The 20,204-nt window shown below is 42.7% G+C and overlaps 1 protein-coding gene and 1 pseudogene across 1 annotated transcript; both read right to left on the minus strand.

The window, feature by feature from the left end:
* Positions 1-7,523: 7,523 nt before the first annotated feature.
* LOC103235550 (deoxyuridine 5'-triphosphate nucleotidohydrolase pseudogene) lies at positions 7,524-8,679 on the minus strand (annotated as a pseudogene).
* Positions 8,680-14,310: 5,631 nt separating this feature from the next.
* On the minus strand, positions 14,311-19,738 carry LOC103235170 (uncharacterized). The gene is made up of 3 exons (XM_037991485.2): positions 19,286-19,738; positions 18,490-18,618; positions 14,311-16,926 (listed from the first exon to the last, which is right to left on the minus strand). Exons 1-3 carry the CDS (start codon positions 19,356-19,358, stop codon positions 15,542-15,544), a joined length of 1,587 nt encoding a protein of 528 aa, XP_037847413.2. The 5' UTR covers positions 19,359-19,738; the 3' UTR covers positions 14,311-15,541.
* Positions 19,739-20,204: the final 466 nt, after the last annotated feature.

The following is a 20,204-nucleotide window of genomic DNA, read 5'->3' on the forward strand; positions in this document are numbered from 1 at the left end:
TAGTGTATTCTGGGTATACAGTTTCAGTTTTGCAAGATGAAAAATTCCTAGATATGTTGCACAGTAATGTGAATGTACTTAACATTACTGAACTATAAACAGGCAAATAAACTTTACTAACAGACATAACAAAGACAGGAACATGGACCAGAAAACCCAATTCTTATCAGCAGATGTGGTGACACAAAGACCTCTCTGACTAGGAATCCACAGCCATTCAAATACAAAAGAAGTATATGAGTTTTTAATGACTGTGTCCTGTCAAAAGAGAACCAACATGATTTTGAAAAGAAAAACAAAATGGAGGGGTTTGCCAAATATGTAAGAACCTTTTATAACAAACATCTGTAATTTTACAATGAATCAAATAAAATACTTATGATATACACAAAAATTCAAATTAAACACAGATGTAAACAAAATTTTAAACAACAAAACTTTATTCCTAAATGAAACTTAGTACTTAATAATCATGCAAGGACTTCCAAATCAAGATGAAACAAATAAAGGCACAACAAAAATCAGAAGGTATAAAGGAAAGATTTGTCTTACACTTAAAAAATGTATAACCTAAAATAAAAGACATCAAGGCATATGTAAAGAATAAAAACCACAGGAATTAAAACAGATACTAAAATACATGGAAAGAAAATTGAGCAAGGTATGAAAATTCATTTTATATATACATGTCCCCAAAATAATAAAACCTATGTAGACTGACAATAAATTAAAAAATGAAAATACCCAGGGTTGTCATTTTCCCCAGATTTTCAAAATATATATATAAACATAGTAGCAAGTTTTTTTTAAATGAGGGGGAAAATCTCACATGTTCTTGGTGGGAGAGGTACCCTTGCAGCTGGGGATAACAGGAGAACCTTGCAAGATCTAAGAAAATAGGAAATGCCCCATCCTAGAAGAAGTATTACTCAAGTCTTACCATTTTCACCTGAAACATCTGTCTCACAAGAGTCTCTGCAGGAATAACACAGTCTCCATGGAATGGATGTACTTAGAATGGTTTAAAGAATCTCTTGCTGTTAAATATTTATTACAAATGGAGTATAAAATCAGGCAGAAAAGATTTCCCTTCCTAATCTCTTCTTCCAAATTTTATCATGCATTTGTGCACATTAAGACTTCCACGTGCAGCTTCTATAATCCAGTCTACAGAGAGCTGGCAGTGCATCCACACCTGGTCCTTAAACAATCCCTCAATCCCTGCTGCCCAATAGCAGAGACACCATGGAGCCCACACCCTGTCTCCGTCCATGACTGGGTGTAAGCCCTTCCCAATGGAGCCTCTTCACAAATTCCATATCACCGGTCACTGTGAGATGGAATTTAAGTGACATGAGAGGGACTGAGGGAAGACATGGGTGAGTGTGAGCAAACATGACAGGCAGGATGCTTCAGACTCAGAGAAGACTGACATCTTCAATGCCCAGTGTGTACAGGGAAAAGCTCTCCTCAAATCATGTTTTTCCTCTACTCTCATACCACAACAATCATCAACACAGAAGACCTCTGTGACTAAATGTATGTGGGTTATTTACCCACACACCAAGCAGCAGACACTAGCTGGGTATCTTCCAATTTACTTCCAACACTGTCTCTCTGGACACAGTGTCAGATCACATGGGTTGATGGCTCAGTCTCCAAGACTGCCTCCACACACAGCAGTCACAAGTCCAGGCCTTCAGAACTTATGACCACCCAGCTTCAAATTGGGGTTCCCACGACCCCCTTTTTGGATTCAATTAATATGCTAGATTGGCTCACAGAACTCAGGGAAGCACTTACTTACCTTTACCAGATTATTATAAAGGATACTGCAAAGGATACAGATGAAGAGGCACTTGTGGTAAGGTATGGAGGAAGGGGTGCAGGGCTTCCATGCCACCTGAGGGGTGCAGAGTTTCCATGCCCCCACTGGGCTTACCACCAGGCTTAACACACCCAACATTATAACAAAAGACTGTAACAAGGGCTATGGAGGTTATGAGCCAGGAACCATCAATGGAAACCGATATATATGATAACACCACCTATGGCATTTCAAAAAGGAAAGAGACACAGAACAGTCCACTGAGAATATCACCATACCTGAGTAAGAGCCATTCCTGGTTCCTTTTCTTTCCTCTTCCTCCTCTTCTAGGCTTCTTCCTTAGGAGAGATGAAAGAGGTTTTAGAAGCTAATCCTGAAAGAAAAAGAAAAATTTTTTAAAAGGAAGTTAAGCTGGAGTGTTCAAATATGCTGTTTATTGCTAAAAATCAACACACCCCCTCCCCGTGCCACAACCACACACACAGGAGAGACCTTGCCCTGTGGAAAGATGGCCCTCTGCTGCCCACAGCACCAGGGATGATGCAGACAAGAAAGTCCTACAGGAAGAACAAGTGAGTTTTTGAGTTTTTCAAAGCTTACTACCCTCCTGGAGAAGCCCACATACACAATGCAGCAGTAGGGTGCTGGACTGGACTGAGCTCCCCTTCAGGGCACAGATATGGCCCTGACCAAACCCCATGCAGAGCACAGCCTTTCCCCTCTCTGTGGATCATAGACTGGAAGACACAGCACCCTGATGTTCAATGATGAATACAGATTAGAATCATGTGGGACACTGCACTCGAACCTATATGCATGGGAATCTCTGGAAAGGAGGCACAAGAGATATATTTCCAAAATGTCTCAGCATTCTAATGTGAAGCCAGGGTTGAGTTAAACTCAGAGGGAGCAAGTCCAGAATAACCCCCACCTTGTGGCTCTGCTCTCCTCTTGGGTCCTTGTTGTCACCAGGATCCAGACAGTGGACAGAAAAGGAGCAGAAAGAAACATCCAAGGCAGGCAATATGGGCCAGAGTTGGTAAGGGTGAGATAGGGAAGGGTCACATAAACCTCCACTGAGAAGGTGACATCAGAACACAGACCTAGGAAAGGGAGGATGTTTGTCACCTGCAACTGAGGGGCTAGAGAGTCCTAGGCAGAGAGACAGCCCAGGTGAAGGCCCTGAGACAGGAGCAACCTCAGCTCCAGGAAAAGGAAAGAGGCCTATGTGTCTGGAGCAAAGGGAGCAAGCTGACACAGGGAGGAGATGAGATCAGAGAGGTCCTGGGGGTGCAGATCAGATAGGGCAGAGACCTTTAAACATTTTTCTCCCTCACCTCAAAAGAATTTTGGAAATGCTAGTTTCTCACCCATTTTAAGCAATCATGTAATTTTTTCTTTATATTATTCGTTAAAACACTTTCAAAAAGGAACTGTCTCCTAGACTTTAAATATATACCAATATGTTCACCTAAGCTCCCAGAAGTATGGGGTCACTCTTATCTGAGATAGGCAGGACTGCAGGGGGGTGTACATGGGAGAATTCAGGACGTCACTAGTGGACACGTAAATACGGAGATGCCTGTTGGATGTCCCAGCAGAGAGTTGAGACAACTGGACACAGAATTCTAGAAATTAGGAGAGAAGTCTACAAGGGATGGAGATATAAAGGTGGAGTTTAAAGCCATGAGATGAAATGATAAAGAAAGGCAGTGGCTGGGCGTGGTGGCTCAAGCCAGTAATCCCAGCACTTTGGGAGGCTGAGGTGGGTGGATCATGAGGTCAGGAGTTCGAGACCAGTGTGACCAACATGGAGAATCCATCTCTACTAAATATACAAAAGTAACCAGGTGTGGTAGCACATGCCTGTAATCCCAGCTACTCGGGAGATTGAGGCAGAAGAATCGTTTGAACCTGGGAGGTGGAGGTTGCCATGAGCTGAGATCATGTCATCGCACTCAAGCCTGGACAACAAGAGCGAAAATCTGTCTCAAAAAAATGGTTGGAGAACTAAGCCATGGGTCACTCCCACATTCAGAAAACAGTGAGTCAGGACATACTGGCACAGAAAAATGGTAAGAGATGAAGATGACATCAAGAAAATTAAAGAGCAGGAACAGATCCTTCCCGGTTAATACTGAGTAGAAAGCACGGGGCTTGAGATAGGTGGGTGAACTTGTTACAAATATCTTCCCATCATTGAGACAGGAAACAACAAACTGTTTTTATTGCTCTCATGCTCAACACAGAATACTTTACTTCTGGTCAAGAAAAGGTGTGGTTTTCCCTACACTGACAAGTTCTTTGCAGACTTCCACCTGAGAATCCTAAAATTTAGCTCAATTCTTACACTATCTATAAGGAGATAGTGTCAGATCCCATAGGTGAAAAGTTCAGTCCCATAAGACTACCCTTCACCTTAGAAGCTGTACATAAGTAGTAGTTGTCACCTCTACTTCTGACTGACTAGACAAACATCATGGTTCCCAAATCCCCTCCTGCATCCAATTAATTTTCTAGAACTGCTATTCCATCTGGCTGTTTATCTGCAACCTTTGTAATATCCTTTAAAACAAATGAGTAAATCCATGTAAAATGTTTCTAAGTTCTGTGAGCTGCTCTGTCAAATTAATAAATACTGAAGATTGGGTCATGGGAATCCTCAATTTATACCCAGTAGCTTAGAAGTTCAGGTTCCAACCTGGGATTTGTAACTGACATCTGAAGTGGAGAAGTCTTGCGGACTGAGCCTTTAACCTGTGGGATCTGATGCTTACTCCAGGCAGAGCTGTCAGAAATGAGGTAAACTATGGGACACGGAGTTGGTGTCTGATAGAGAACTGCTTGTTAGTGGGGAGAAATCCCCACACATTCGGTGACCACAGGTGAAGTATTCTGGGTTCAGTGTTTACTATCGTGTTGAGTTTCAGAGGAGGAAAGACTAAATAAAGCGTTTTTCCTCTGGACAAGCACATTTTCCAGCAGGTACAATTTGGAACGAAAAAACACTAAGTGTCAAAAGTCAGGCCCCGTCACCTCCCTCAAAGCGGGGTAAGGAATGCGGTGACTGTGAAGGGGAAACCTGGGGAACAGAAGGGCCCAGCCCAAGGAGGACAAGGGTTGGGGTGGATTAGGAGAGGGATGGGGTTTCCAAAACCCCGGGCCGGGCAGAGGACACGGCGCCGATGCATTCGGACTGCGGGGCTGGGCTCCAAGGGACCAGAAGGGCGAGACTTGGAGGACCCAGAGGACATGAATCCACCTCGTGGGTGAGGGCTTTTACATGACGCGGGACCGAAGAAGTGGTCAGTAAAGGGTAAGCAGGTAAACGGGACAAAAAGCGTCTACGTGGCCTGAAGGCAGAGAACCCAGGGGCAGGACCAGCAGCGTCCGGGCGATTAAACCTCCGAATTTCTTGGCGACATATTAATTTACCTAGGGTGGAGGGAAAGGCGGGAGGATTTTAAGGTCCGTAGGAACCTCTCCACCAACACCGAGTACAGAAGCGCTGGAAGCGGATCTAATCTAGAGAAAGAGAAACTCAGCCAATGCTGTAAGACTGTCACCGCAAGCGATCGACTTCCGGGTCTTCAGGAAACTGCGCTTGCGAGTTCACTCCCCACGATTCACTTCCGGGTTTGCAGGAAACCGTGCGCAGCGGAAGCCAGGGATGGGCGAGGCACGGGAGAAGTGAGGATGGGGCGAGGTGGAGCGGTAAGCGGCGGGGTCTGCGCTTCCTTCTGCCTCTCTGGGCGCGCCTGTTTTCCAGGTTTTTGAGCAAAGACCATATCAGTGACCAGCAGCCAAGCGGCCTGGGAACTGGGATCGCTATGAGAGGGTCAAAGTAGGGACACTGGACCTAAGATAGCTCCTGCAATTAAAGTTAATTTTAGTATTTTAATGTAAAAGCCCTGGAATTTTCTGGGACGGGGATGCCAGCTAGAATGTGAAATGCAAAGCCCTGCGTGGGTGGAACATGCAAATTGATGCTGGCTCCCACAGAACAGTAGAAATCCTCTCCTTTTCTATTCTCCCTACATTCTGGAGTGTGAGGATCAATCCTGTGCTCAGCTCCTGAGAATTTCCCAGTGACAATGCCTTGGGCATGGAGGGCTAAGGCCAGGGATAAGTTAGGTCCCCAACTGTTGCTTTTAAAATGGAAAGCTAAAACTTTTAGATGATAGATATAAATGACTCTTAAACTATTAAACAATAGATATAAATAGCTCTCCCTTATGCCTGTTACTCTATTCCAAACTTCAGATGAATTAACCTCAAACACCTCTGAGATAAACTTTATTGACATCATAAAGCCAATAATTTCTATATGTAGAGTGAATTTCAAATTTACATGCACTCTGAATGTAAATAGAAAAGATGCTTTTTGGCTGGGTGTGTTGGCTCGTGGTTCTAATCCTGTAGCAGGACGAGTCACAGACAAAACTCCTCAGACACTGGATTAAAAATGGAAAGTTTTTATTTGGCTGGGAGCGTGAGCAGACTCGCATCTTAAGAGCTGAGCTCCCCAAAAAAGATTCCTAGCCCTTTTAAGGGCTTACAACTCTAAGGGGTCCACTTGAAAGGGTCGTGATAGATCAAGTAAGCGTGAGGAATGTGACTGGGGGCTACATACATCAGTGAACAGAACAAAAAGTTTTACAGTGCTTTCTCATGTCTGAAATTTACAGATAACACAAGTAGTTTTGGTCAGGGGTTAACATTAGTATTATTTTAACCACTAGGGCCAGGTGGTGGCGCCAAGGTCATCTAGCTATTTATCTTACTTCTGTTTCTTTCCAACTTTTTGCTTTCTCCCTTTTCTCCTGTCTTATAAACTAGGGAAAAGGGGAGGTGGCAGAGAAGCTGGGAAGGACAACAGGAAAAGTGGTGGTCTCGTTCCAATTCTAGCACTTTGGGAGGCTGAGATGGGAGGATCTCTTGAGGCTAAATGTTCAAGACTAGCCTGGGCAACAGAGCGAGTCCATCTCTCTTAAAAATTACACACACAGCTGGGCACAGTGGCTCACACCTGTAATCCCGGCACTTTGCGAGGCCAATTTGAGCAGATCACCTGAGGTTGGGAGTTCGAGACCAGCCAGACCAACATGGAGAAATCCTGTGTCTTCTAAAAATACAAAATTAGCTGGGCTTTGTGGCACATGCCTGTAATCCCAGTTACTCGGGAGGCTGAGGCAGGAGAATGGCTTGAACCTGGGAGTTGGAGGTTGTGGAGAGCAGAGATCGGGCCATTGCCCTCCAGCCCCTGGGCAACAAGAGTGAAATTCCGTCTCCAAACAAAACAAAACAAAACAAAAAAACAAAAAACAAAAACACACTTTTTTTTTTTTTTAAGTTGCTGAAGGGGTGTCATTTCTTCAATTAAATAATGCAGGATTTTTTAAAAAATCTGTAATTGATTTACATTTGATTTTTTGGAGACACTTTACATCAGCTCACTACAAAGTAGATTTACATACAACTATTGCAGAAAAAGAAAGTTTCTTTGTGATCCAAACACAAAGAAATATTTTTTATGATCTTTTCCTTGATCATAAAAAAAAATGCAGTACTTTTAGAAGGTAAAGCTAGTACTTTACAGAAGTGCAAAACACCAAAACACTTTAAGCAAAAACTCCTTGTTTTTATTTTTTATTTTTATTTATTTATTTATTTATTTTTGAGACGGAGTCTCGCTCTGTCACCCAGGCTGGAGTGCAGTGGTCGGATCTCGGCTCACTGCAAGCTCCGCCTCCTGGGTTTACGCCACTCTCCTGCCTCAGCCTCCCGAGTAGCTGGGACTACAGGTGCCCACCACCACTCCCGGCTAGTTTTTTTTGTATTTTTTAGTAGAGACGGGGTTTCACCATGTTAGCCAGGATGGTCTCGATCTCCTGACCTTGTGATCTGCCCATCTTGGCCTCCCAAAGTGCTGGGATTACAGGCTTGAGCCACCGCGCTCGGCCAACTCCTTGTTTTTAAGAAAAAGGTATGACTTCTCGTTTTCTGTTCTTGGCATAAATTTTAATTCTTTCCAGTAGAACCAAAACCTCCTGAACCCCTTTTGGTGTCATCCAAAGCTTGAACTTCTTCTGTTTCTGGATAGAACATCCGTTCACAAATGAGCTATGCAATTCGATCACCTTATTTGACTTCAAACTTTTCTTTGCCAAAATTGAAGACTACAACACCAATATTTCCTCTATAATCTTCATTGGTGACACCAGCTCCTACATCTACAACGTGTTTTGCAGCCAAGCCAGACCGTGGAGCTACTCTTCCATAATACCCAGAAGGAAGTGCTATCTGAATGTCCGTTTTCCCAAGAGCCTTCTCCATAGGTGGTATTGTGTAACCATAGGCACTGTACAGGTCATAGCGCACGTGCCCGAGAGCCAGGCAAAGCGGAGCTGCATGTTGCCCTCCTCCGCGGGCTGGGCCCGCATGCTGGGTGAAAGGGCGGGTCTTAGCTCCACCGCAGCCTCTGTTTAGGACAGCGCAGCCTCTGCTTAGGACAGCGGCCGGGGCGCCCAGTGCTGCACCGCATGGATGAGGGGTGGGCACGGCCCGGAGAGCCCTGCGGCCTCGGCCCCTTGCCATGAGCCTCACGCGTTTTGCATCACCAAGCAAAGCAGAGAGGGAAGGAAATGCTAGCAGAGCGCGGGGCAAGGGCAGAGGGACTCATTTCCCCCAAAGTTTGGGCTGGTTGGCTCCTCGGCACCTCCGGACGTGTGCCAGGCTTCCACCCTGAAGACGCACGCATCCCAGGCCAGAAGTGAAAAATCTCTGGGTAGAAAATTATAAACAGTGATGAAAGAAGTGGAAAGGTTACACAAAAAGTAAAGACATCTCATCTTGATGGGTGGGAAAAATTAATATTGTGTATATGATCACACTACCAAACGCAATGTACAGCTTCAATACATTCTCTTTCAAAATATCCAAAGACATTATTCACAGAAATAGAAAAAAAAGAATCCTATGGCTGGGTGCGGTAGCTTATGCCTGTAATTCCAGCACTTTGGGACGCCAAGATGGGTGGATCGCCTGGCTCGGGAATTTGAGACCAGCCTGGGCAGCAATGCAAAACCCAACCCTACAAAAAATACAAAAATTAACCAGGTGCAGTGGTGCGCACCCATGGTCCTAGCTACTCAGGAGACTGAGGTAGGTGAATCGCTTGAGCCTGGGAGGTAGAGATTGCAGTGAGCTGAAATCGCGCTATGGCACTCCAACCCTGGCAATAGAGCGAGACCACGTCTCAAAAAACAACAAAAACAAATCCTAAAATTCATAGGGAACTACAGAAGATCCAAAAAAGCCAAAGCAGTTTTGAGCAAAATGAACCAACCTGAGGGGTATTACACTACCTGACTTCAAAATATACTAGAAAGTAATGCTATCCAAAACAGCTTGTTACTGGGATAAAAATAGACACATAGACTAACTGAACAGAACAGAGAACAAAGAAATAAACCCACATCTTTGCAGCCAGCTGATTTTTGACAAAGAACATGCACTGGGAAAAACGACAGTCTCTTCAAAAAATTGTGCTGGAAAACTGGATATCCATATGCAGAAAAATAAAACTAGACCCCTATTTCTCACCATACACAAAAATAAAATCAGAATGGATTTGACATAAATGGAAGATCTGAAATTATAAAACTGTAAGAAACAATAGGAAAACTCTTCAGGGCATTGATCTGGGCAAAGATGTCTTAGGTAAGACCTCAAAAACACAGGCAACAAGGGCAAAAGTAGACAAATTGGATTATGTCAAACTAAAAAGATTCTGCACAGCACAGGAAACAGTCAAGATAGTGAAGAGACAAGTGACAGAATTGGAGAAAATATTTACAATCTATCCTTTTGACAAGGGGTTAATAAACAGAATATATAAGAAACTCAAACACCTCGATAGCAATTTTTTTTTTTTTTTTTTGAGACAGACTCTCACTCTGTAGCCCAAGATGGAGTGCAGTGGTGTGATCTTGGCTCACTGTAACCTACCCCCTCCCGGGTTCAAGTTATTCTCATGCCTCAGCCTCCCAAGTAGCTGGGATTACAGGGGTGCACCACCACGCCTGGCTAATTTTTGTATTTTTAGTAGAGACAGAGTTTCACCACCTTGGCCAGGCTGGGCTTCAACTCCTGACCTCGTGATCCACCTGCTTCGGCCTCCCAAAGTGCTGGGATTATACGTGTGACCCACCGCACCTGGCCACAAATAAATTTTTAAAGCCAATTGAAAAACGGAGCAATTACCTGAAAAGACATTTCTCAAAGGGAGACATACAAACGACCCACAAGCCTATGAAAAAATGCTCAACATCATTAATCATCAAGTAAACGCAAATGAAAACCACAGTGAAATATAACTTCACCTTATTAGAATGGACATCATCAAAAATACAAAAAATAACAAATGCTGGTGAATATGCAAAGGAAGAAAATACTAGCACACCGGTTGGTGGGAATGCAAATTAGTATAACCGTCATGGAAAATAATATGGAGTTTCCTCAATAAACTACAAACAGAACTACCACATGATCCAACAATCCCACTGCTGGAAAGAGAGAACTAGAGAGAGAGTGAGAGCAAGCACGAGCAAGTGCACGATTGAGAGAGAGAGGCAATGAGAATAGATAGAAATCTGCACACGCATGTTTACTGCAGCACTGTTCTCAATAGCCAAGACTTACATTTTCATCACGAACAAATGGAGAAAAAAGTATATATAGACAATGAAATACTGTTCATCCTTTTAAAAAAAGGAGGCCTATAGCAGAAGGCCAACTAGAACAAAATTAGTATATTAAACAACCAAAACTCAGGACCCTCACAGAGTCCATTTCACCCCCCTGCCACCTACACTGGAGCAGGTCCTGGTGTCCACAGCTGAGAGACCCACAGACAGTTCACATCACAGGACTCTGTGCAGACAACTCCCAGTACCAGCCTGCAGCCTGGTAGATCTGCTGCTGGCTAGATCATCCAGATAGGAGATAACAATCACTACAGCTCCGCTCTCAGGAAGCCACATCCCTAGGAAAAGGGGGAGAGTACTACATTAAGGGAACACTCCGTGGGACAATCTGAACAACAGCCTTAAGCCCTAGACGTGCCCTCTGACACAGCCTACCCAAATGAGAAGGAACCAAAGCCAACTCTGGTAATATAACAAAACAATATTTTTTAACATCCTCCAAAAAATCATACTAGCTCACCAGCATTGGATACAAACCAAGAAGAAATCCCTGATTTACCTGAAAAGAAATCAGGTCAGTTATTATGCTAATCAAGGAGGCACTAGAGAAATAAAATGATACTATAAATGAGGAGAGAAATTTCAGTTAAATAGATAGCACAAATAAAAAACAATCAAAACTTCAGGAAACAATGGATGTGCTTACAGAAATGCAACACACTCTGGAAAGTCTCAGCAAAATAATCAAACAAGCAGAAGAAAGAATTTCAGAGCTCAAATACAAGGCATTTTTGTTTTGAGATGGAGTATCACTCCATCGCCCAGGCTGGAGTGCAGTGGTGAGATCTGGGCTCACTGCAACCTCCACCTCCCAGGTTCAAGCAAATTCTTCTGCCTCAGCCCCCGGAGTAGCTGGGACTACAGGCACTCACTACCACACCCAGCTAATTTTTGTATTTTTAGTAGAGATGGGGTTTCACTATATTGGCCAGACTGGTCTTGAACTCCTGACCTTGTCATCTGCCCATCTCAGCCTCCCAAAGTAAGACAAAGTTTTTGAATTAACGCAATCCAACAAAGACAAAGAAAAAATAGGAAAATATGAACAAAGCCTTGAAGAAGTCTGGGATTATGTTAAACAATGAAACCTAAGAATAATCAGCATTTCTGAGGAAGATGAGAAATCTAAAAGTTTAGAAAACATATTTAGGGTAATAATTAAGGAAAGCTTTCCCAGCCTTGCTAGAGACCTAGACATCCAAACATAAGAAGCTCAAAGAACACATGGGAAATTCATCCCAAAAAGATAATCACCTAAGCACACTGTCATCAAGTTATCGAAAATTAATAACATTCCCATTCCGTGTGCTCAGACTTAAGAGAAAATGCATGTTTTCTCTTCCACTTCAAAAATAAGACTACTGTTTTCCATCTTTGCTAAACAGGAACTATTGCTATTCAATTGAGGAGGTAATCACTCCTTCCCCTGCATGATTTCTACCATGTAATCAGTACCAAACAACAATTATTCTCTTCCCATAAAAATGTCATGCCTTTAATGGAATGCTCTATTTTATGGCTATTAGAGCACAGAAGCACTACACCCTTGTCAAGAAAAGGGTGGGCAGAAGGCAATAAGCCTGACTGCTTCATGCAGTCATCATTTTATGTTATTCTCTACCCATGTCCCTGCTGTCTAAATCAGACAACATTTAATAAAAAAAAGGCAGTGTTCTTCTTCCAGGAAACTGAATAGAAATTATCTCCAGCTAATGAAATCAGCCCTGTCATCCTATTGATTCTTTCCCAGAGACCACAGTGAAAGGCTTGTAGGAGGAGGCACATATCAAGATCCCAAGTAGCTTTGTGCTGAGACCAGCTCAGTGGTGGAGACCCTAACCCAGTGGTGCTAAAGGACTTAAAGACACTCACACAGAAATATAGAGTGTGGAGTGGGAAATCAGGGGGCTGATAGCCTTCAGAACTGAGAACCACAAACAGAGTTTTACCCACATATTTATTGATAGCAAGCCAGTGATAAGCATTATAGATTATAGATTACATAAAACCATTCCTTATGGGAAACAAAGGGATGGGCCAAACAAAGGGATGGGCTCTGGTTATCTGCAGCAGGAACATGTCCTTAAGGCACAGATGGCACATGCTATTATTTGTGGTTCAGGGAAACCTTAAGCGGCTTTCTGCCCTGGGTGGGCCAGGTATTCTTTGCCCTCATTCTGGTAAACAAACAACCTTCAGCGTGGGCGTCATGACCATCAAGAACATATCACAGCACTACAGATTTTGTTTATGGCCAGTTTTGGACCCTGTTTCTGGCCAGATTTGGGGGCCTGTTCTCAACATTTACAGGAAAAAAGATAAGAATAATTAAATTTTATCATGTTCTACAGTAATGGTCCTTGGATATCCTCAGTATACACAATCCATCTGTGTGGTTTTATCCAAGAAGTGTATTTTGATTTCTAGTGATTTGGAAGGCCTCAGGAAAGCCTGGGTCACATACATTACATTTATATGATTTCTCCTTGGTATGGAATCTCTGATGTTCATTAATGCTAGAGCTCATGATGAGATTTCCATACAGTTTGTAAGGACTCTTTCATGAATAAATTATCTGATGCTGTCCAAGGTGTGAATTGTGACGAAAACATCTTACCGTGTACATTGCATTTGTAAGGTTTCTCTCCATTATGTGGTGATTTGCATTAGTAAGGTTTCTCTCCATTATGTAGTGATTTGCAAGGTGTGAATTTCAATTGGAGACATTGCCACATTCATTACAGTTGTAAAGTTTGTCTGCAGTATGGATTACAAGATGGGCAATAAGGCCTGAACATTATCTAAATGCTTTGCCACATTCACTGAATTTGTAAGGCTTCTCTGCAGTATGAATTCTATGGTGATTGGTTAAGGAATACTTGTGACTGAAGACCTTTCACATTGTTTGTTCGCTGATTTGTTTCTTTGTTTTTCTAGATAGGGTCTCACTCTGTCACCCAGACTGGAGTTCAGCACTGCAAACATGACTCACTGCAGCCTCAACCTCCCAGGCTCAAATGATCCTTCTGCCTCAGTCTCCCAAATAGTTGGGAATACAGGCATGTACCAACACACCTGGCAAATTTTTTTATTTGTAGAGGTGGAGTTGTCCTTATGTTACCCAGGTGGGTCTGAGACCAGCCTGGCTAACGTGGTGAAAACCTGTCTCTACTAAAAATACAAAAATGTAGCCAGGCATGATGGCATCATGTGCTTGTAGTCCTAGCTACTTGGGAGGTAGAGGCAGGAGAATCGCTTGAACCCAGGAGGTGGAGGTTGCAGTTAGCTGAGATTGCACCACTGCACTCCAGGCTGAGCATCAGAGTGAGACTCTGTTTCTAAAAAAAAAAAAAAAAATTTCTCTCCACTATGAATTACAAGATAAACAGTAAGACCTGAACACCCCCTAAATACTCTGCCATATTCATTACATTTGTAATGCTTCCTTCCAGGATGAATTCTTTTTTTTTGGGATGGAATCACACTCACACAGGCTGGAGTGTACTAGCACATTCTTGGCTCACTGCAACCTCCGTCTCCCGGGTTTATGTGATTCTCCTGCCTCAGCCTCCTGAGTAGCTGGGATTACAGGCACCCACCACCACACCTGACTAATTTTATTATTTTTAGTAGTGATGGGGTTTCAACATGTCGGTCAGACTGGTCTCAAACTCCTGACCTCAACTGATCCATCTGCCTTGGCCTCCCAAAGTGCTGGGATTACAGGCATGAGCAACTGCACCCAGCCTCCAGTACGAATTCTTTGATGTACAAGGTTGTGACTTTGACCTTGTCACATTCATTACATTTAAAAGTTATCTCTGCAGTATGAATTTTCCAGTGTTGTGCCAGGTGTGCATTTTATTTGAAGATGTCACATTCATTTGTAAGGTTTCTCTCCAGTATGGATTCTAAGATAGTTTACAAGGTGTATATTTTAAGTGAAGATCTTGCTACACTTGTTACATGTTTACGGTCAATCACCAGCGTGAATTCTCTTGATGAGAGGTCAGGGAAAACATGAGCCTGAAGACCTTCATGTATTCTTTACATTTGTAAGGTTTCCTTCTAGTATGGATTAACAAATGGATAGAGACGCCTGATTTCGTAAGAAATTCTTTGCCATATTTATTACTTTTGTAAGGCCTCACTATTTTTTTTTTTTTTTTTTTTTTTTTTTGCTCCTCTTCCCCAGGCTGGAGTGCAATGGTGCGATCTTGGCTCACCACAACCTTGGCCTCCTGGGTTCAAGCAATTCTGCCTCAGCCTCCCAAGTAGCTGGAAGCACAGGTGCCTGCCACTTCAGCCAACTAATTTTGTATTTTTAGTAGGGAAAGGATTTCTCCATGTTGGTCAGGCTGGTCTCGAACTTCTGACCTCAGGTGATCCGGCCCAGCCTCCCAAAGTACTGGGATTAAAGGCATGAGCCACCACGCCTGACAGCTTCACTAAATTTTTTTTTTTTTTTTTTTTTGAGACGGAGTTTCACTCTGTTGCCTAGGCTGGAGTGCAGTGGCTCACTTGGCTCACTGCAGGCTCGACCTCCCAGGTTCACGCCATGCTCCTGCCTCAGCCTCCCAAGTTGCTGGGACTACAGGCACCTGCCACCATAGCCAGCTAATTTTTTTTTTTTTTTTTTTTTTGATTTTTAGTAGAGACAGGGTTTCACCATGTTAGCAAGGATGGTCTTGATCTCCTGACCCCATCATCCACCAACCTTGGACTCCCAAAGTAATGGGAATACAGGTGTAAGCCACTGTGCCCTACCAGCTTCACTAAATTTTTAAGGCTTCTCTCTGGTATGAATTCTCCAATGTTGTACCAGGATTCAATTTTTACTAAAGACCTTGCCACACTCATTACAACTGTATGTCTTCTCTCCAGTATGAATATTCCTATGTTGTGCAAGGTGTGAATTCTGACTGAAGACCCTGCTACATTCATTTCATTTATAAAGCTTCTCTCCAGTATGAATTTTCCTATGTCGTGAAAGGTGTGAATTCCTACTGAAGACCTTGCCACATTCATTACAACTGTAAGGCTTCTCTCCAGTATGAATATTCCTATGTTGTGTAAGGTGTGAATTCTGACCGAAGACCTTGCCACATTCATTACATTTGTAAAGCTTCTCTCCAGTATGAATTTTCCTATGTCGTGCAAGGTGTGACTTCTGACGGAAGACCTTGCCACATTCGTTACATTTGCAAGGCTTCTCTCCAGTATGAATTCTACAGTGATAGGTTAGGGAAGACTTGTGCCCGAAGACCTTGCCACACTCCATACATTCATAAGGTTTCTCTCCAGTATGGATTAGAAAATGGGCAGTGAGATCTGAATACTGTCTAAATGCTTTGCCACATTTATTACATTTGTAAGGCTTCTCCCCAGTATGAATTTTCCTATGTCGTGCAAGGCGTGAATTGCCAATAAAGACCTTGCCACACTCATTACATTTGTAAGGTTTCTCTCCAGTATGAACTTTCCAATGCCTTACAAGGAATGCAATTCGACTAAAGCCCTTGCCACATTCCTTACATTTGTATGGTCTCTCTGTAGTACGAATTGTCCGATGAATGGTTAGGGAAGACTTGTGACTGAAGACCTTGCCACGTTCCTTACAATCATAAGGTTTCTCTCCAGTATGGATTACAAGAGGAGCAGTAAGACTGGAACACACATTAAATGCTCTGCCACATTCACTACATTTGTAAGGCTTCTCTCCAGTATTAATTTTCCTATGTTGTGCAAGGTAGGTATGGTGACTAAAGACTTTGTCACATTCATTGCAATTGTAAGGTTTCTCTCCAGTATGAATTTTCTGATGTTGTGCAAGGTATGAATTCTGACTGAAGACCTTGCCACATTCATTACATTTGTAAGGCTTCTCTCCAGTATGGATTCCTTGATGTTGTGCAAGATTTGAATTGCTACTAAAGATCTTGCCACAGTCACTTTGTTTGTAAGGTACATCTGCAATATGGATTACTTGATGGTTAGTAAGGCTTGAAGACGCTCTGAAGACTTTGCCATGCTCTTTACATCCATAAGGTTTTCCCCTAATGTGTATTTTCTGTTCTTGTGGGAGTATTGTAGAAAAAACAAAATCATTTTTGTAGTTATTAAAAATATGGGTTTTGACATTGGAAAAACTTATTTGAACTGGTAAAACTGAAGAATTGTCACTGATAGATTTTTCAACATGCTTACATCCATAAATATTCCTTACAGGTTGAAGTAGCTGCCATTCAGCCAGATGTAACTGAAGAGGTAATCCATGTTGATTTTTAAGTGGCTTATTTCCTGCATTGCTTCCCAATTTAGAACTCTTCTCTAGAAAAGCAAGAAAACATTGGAACTTAATCCCTGATTCTGGCATGTTTAAAGTCTGACAGAAAACAAGATTCTGTGTCACTTGCCTCAGACATTGAAAGTATCAGCATACTTTGCTTTTATTGAGATGGAGTCTCACACTGTCACCCAGGCCAGAGTGCAATGGTGTGATCTTAGCTCACTACAACCTCTGCCTCCTGGGTTTAAGCAATTCTAAGCAATTCTCCTTCCTGAGTAGCTGGGATTACAGGTGGCTGCCACCACGCCTGGCTAACTTTATGTATTTTTAGTAGAGACGGGGTTTCACTATGTTGGTCAGGCTGGTCTCAAACTCCTGACCTCGTGATCCACCTGCCTCAGCCTCCCAAAGTGCTGGGATTACAGGCTTGACACACCGTGCCCGGCCAGTATCAGCATACTTTGTATAACATGTTGGTAATGCAGAAAACACAAGGGAGTGAGGTGATGTACTGGAGCATCTGGAATCTGCAGGAGTCAGGGGAACTATGGGAGAGCTTGAGAAAGATTATAAGCAGACAAATAAAAGAGAACCTAACAGCTTCTGTGAAAAGCAGGGATAAGTCTCTTAAGGAAAATAAGATATTTAAGAGCAGCAGTGTAGACATTTATAATACTACTTTCACAAAGTCAGGAAAGATATAGCCCAGAAAAGAATCGAGTGTTCATATACCCTTACAAGAAGTAAGGTCTCCCACAGCACATTATAAAAAATAACTGAAAAAAGTGGTTGTTTTTCCAAACCTAAACCAAAAACTACTATAAAGGCCTATGAAAAGATGAGAAAATATGGCTTAAAGAATAACAAATAAATAGATAAATAAAACTCCAGATACCAAAATAAAAGATAACAGAGACAGAAAATTAAATAAAATGAGAAAAATAATACGTGAAAAGAATGAGGATAACAAACATGGGAAATCATTAAAAACAAGAGAACAGGCTGGGCGCAGTGGCTCAAGCCTGTAATCCCAGCACTTTGGGAGGCCGAGACGGGCGGATCACGAGGTCAGGAGATCGAGACCATCCTGGCTAACCCGATGAAACCCCGTCTCTACTGAAAAATACAAAAAACTAGCCTGGCGTGGTGGCGGGCGCCTGTAGTCCCAGCTACTCGGGAGGCTGAGGCAGGAGAATGGCGTGAGTGAACCCAGGAGGCAGAGCTTGCAGTGAGCCGAGATCGCACCACTGCACTCCAGCCTGGGTAACCGAGCAAGACTCCGTCTCAAAAAAAAAAAAAAAAAAAAAAAAGACAAATGTCTGTTCACAACTCAAAGGATTTCAACTTTGGTTTTCCCACAGAATTCTCCCACTTGCAGAGTTTCCCAAACACAATGTAATAGTGTGGCTTTGCAGAGTATAGTGGCTCAAGCCTGTAATCCCAACATTTTGGAAGACCGGCCAGAAGGATCATCCCTAAGTCCAGGAGTTTAAGGCTGCTGTGAGCTATGATTGCCACTGCACTCTAGCATAGATGACAAAGTGAGAGCCTGTCTCAAAAAACAAAAATTATGGGGCCTCCACTCTGCCCACCCGAATTCTCACCTGTTTTCACACCTTTGATGTACTCCCTGCCATTTGGATTGTTTGCTACTTTCACATCACTCTGCAGAGTCCAGAGATCTCTCTTTTGCTCCAAAATGGATATAACACTCAGGTCAGGAAGACAGATTCCTATTTATAAAAAGAAAGAATAAATGTGTGCTGTGGCATCTCTGAAGTCTAAGCCCTATATTTAGGTAGGAGAGAGCATATTACAAATTAATCAAGAATATTTCACAAATTCATCCACTGACTGCCACCTTCTGAATGCTGAGGGAACATTTTAACATGTAGACATCAAGCCCCCTTTCAAGAACTACTGAATCAAAAGCACAGGGGTATAAAACAGGGAACTGAATAATTATTAAGTCTGTCATAAGGTTTCATGCTTACTTCAGCAGTGGTGCCACCAATGACGAATCATGAAGGAAGCAGAATATCTGAAGAAAGGGGACTTTTTTTTTTTTTTTTTTTTGAGACAGAGTCTCACTCTGTCGCCCAGGCTTGAGTGCAGTGGCATGATCTCAGCTCACTGCAGCCCCTGCCTCCCAGGTTCAAGCAATTCTTCTGCTTCAGCCTCCCGAGTGGCTGGGACTACAGGCATGTACCACCATGCCTGACTAATCTTTGTATTTTTAGTAGGGATGGGGTTTCACCATGTTGATCAGGCTGGTGTAAGGGGACATTTCAAGTCCAGAAAGCATAATGCTTTTCATTTCTCAGTCAACAGGTTTCAATCTCAGTCAAGCAATGCAGGGGCTCCCAAGAGACACATAAGAGAAAATGCAAAAAGATATACCAGAGCAGATCCAGGCTTCTGGAGGAACATTATCCTCACATAGGGAGACCAGGTTCCAGTAGTTCTCTAACATCACATCCCTGTATAAAGCTTTCTGCCCAGGGTTCAGGCATTTCCACTCCTCCTGAGAGAATTCTATGGCCACATCCCTGAATAACAATTGTCCCTAAAAGGAAATCCACATTTCAAAAACAGGATATGGAGAGAGTACTTATCTTCAAAGAGAATGAGAAGACAGTTGGAAGGATTGACTGCATTGAAGTGAGCATTGCGACAAATCCACATTAACGTATTCTTGAGTTAGTTATGTGTCTGTGATTGTGTTTCATTACACTTTTCCATAAGAAGTGGTGACATTCTTTAAATCAGAGTACATGTTTCATTTTGTGGATAATACAAGTAATACAAACAAAAAATTAAACCAGGTTTATCTCTACAGAAATGTTAGGTATTATTGCCGGGCACGGTGGCTCACGCCTGTAATCTCAGCACTTTGGGAGACAGAGGCGGGTGGATCATGAGGTCAGGAGATCGAGACCATCCTGGCCAACACGGTGAAACCCCATCTCTACAAAAAATACAAAAAATTAGCCAGGCGTGGTGGGGGGCGCCTATAGTCTCAGCTACTCAGGAGACTGAGGCAGGAGAATGGCGTGAACCCAGGAAGTGGAGCTTGCAGTGAGCCGAGATTGCACCACTGTACTCCAGCTTCAGCAACAGAGTGAGATTCCATCTCAAAAAAAAAAAAAAAAAAAAAAAAGAAAGAAAAGAAAAAGAAATGTGAAGTATTATTTTTGACACACGAAGTGACATTTAGTATCTACCTGAGATACAAGTAGTGTCTTCAGAGATGACAATGTCTAAAGTGCTTTCTTTCTTTTTTTGAGATAGGATCTTACTCTGTTTCCCAGACTGGAGT

Source organism: Chlorocebus sabaeus, chromosome 6, assembly GCF_047675955.1.
Source record: "Chlorocebus sabaeus isolate Y175 chromosome 6, mChlSab1.0.hap1, whole genome shotgun sequence".
Classification (NCBI taxonomy): Eukaryota; Metazoa; Chordata; class Mammalia; order Primates; family Cercopithecidae; genus Chlorocebus; species Chlorocebus sabaeus.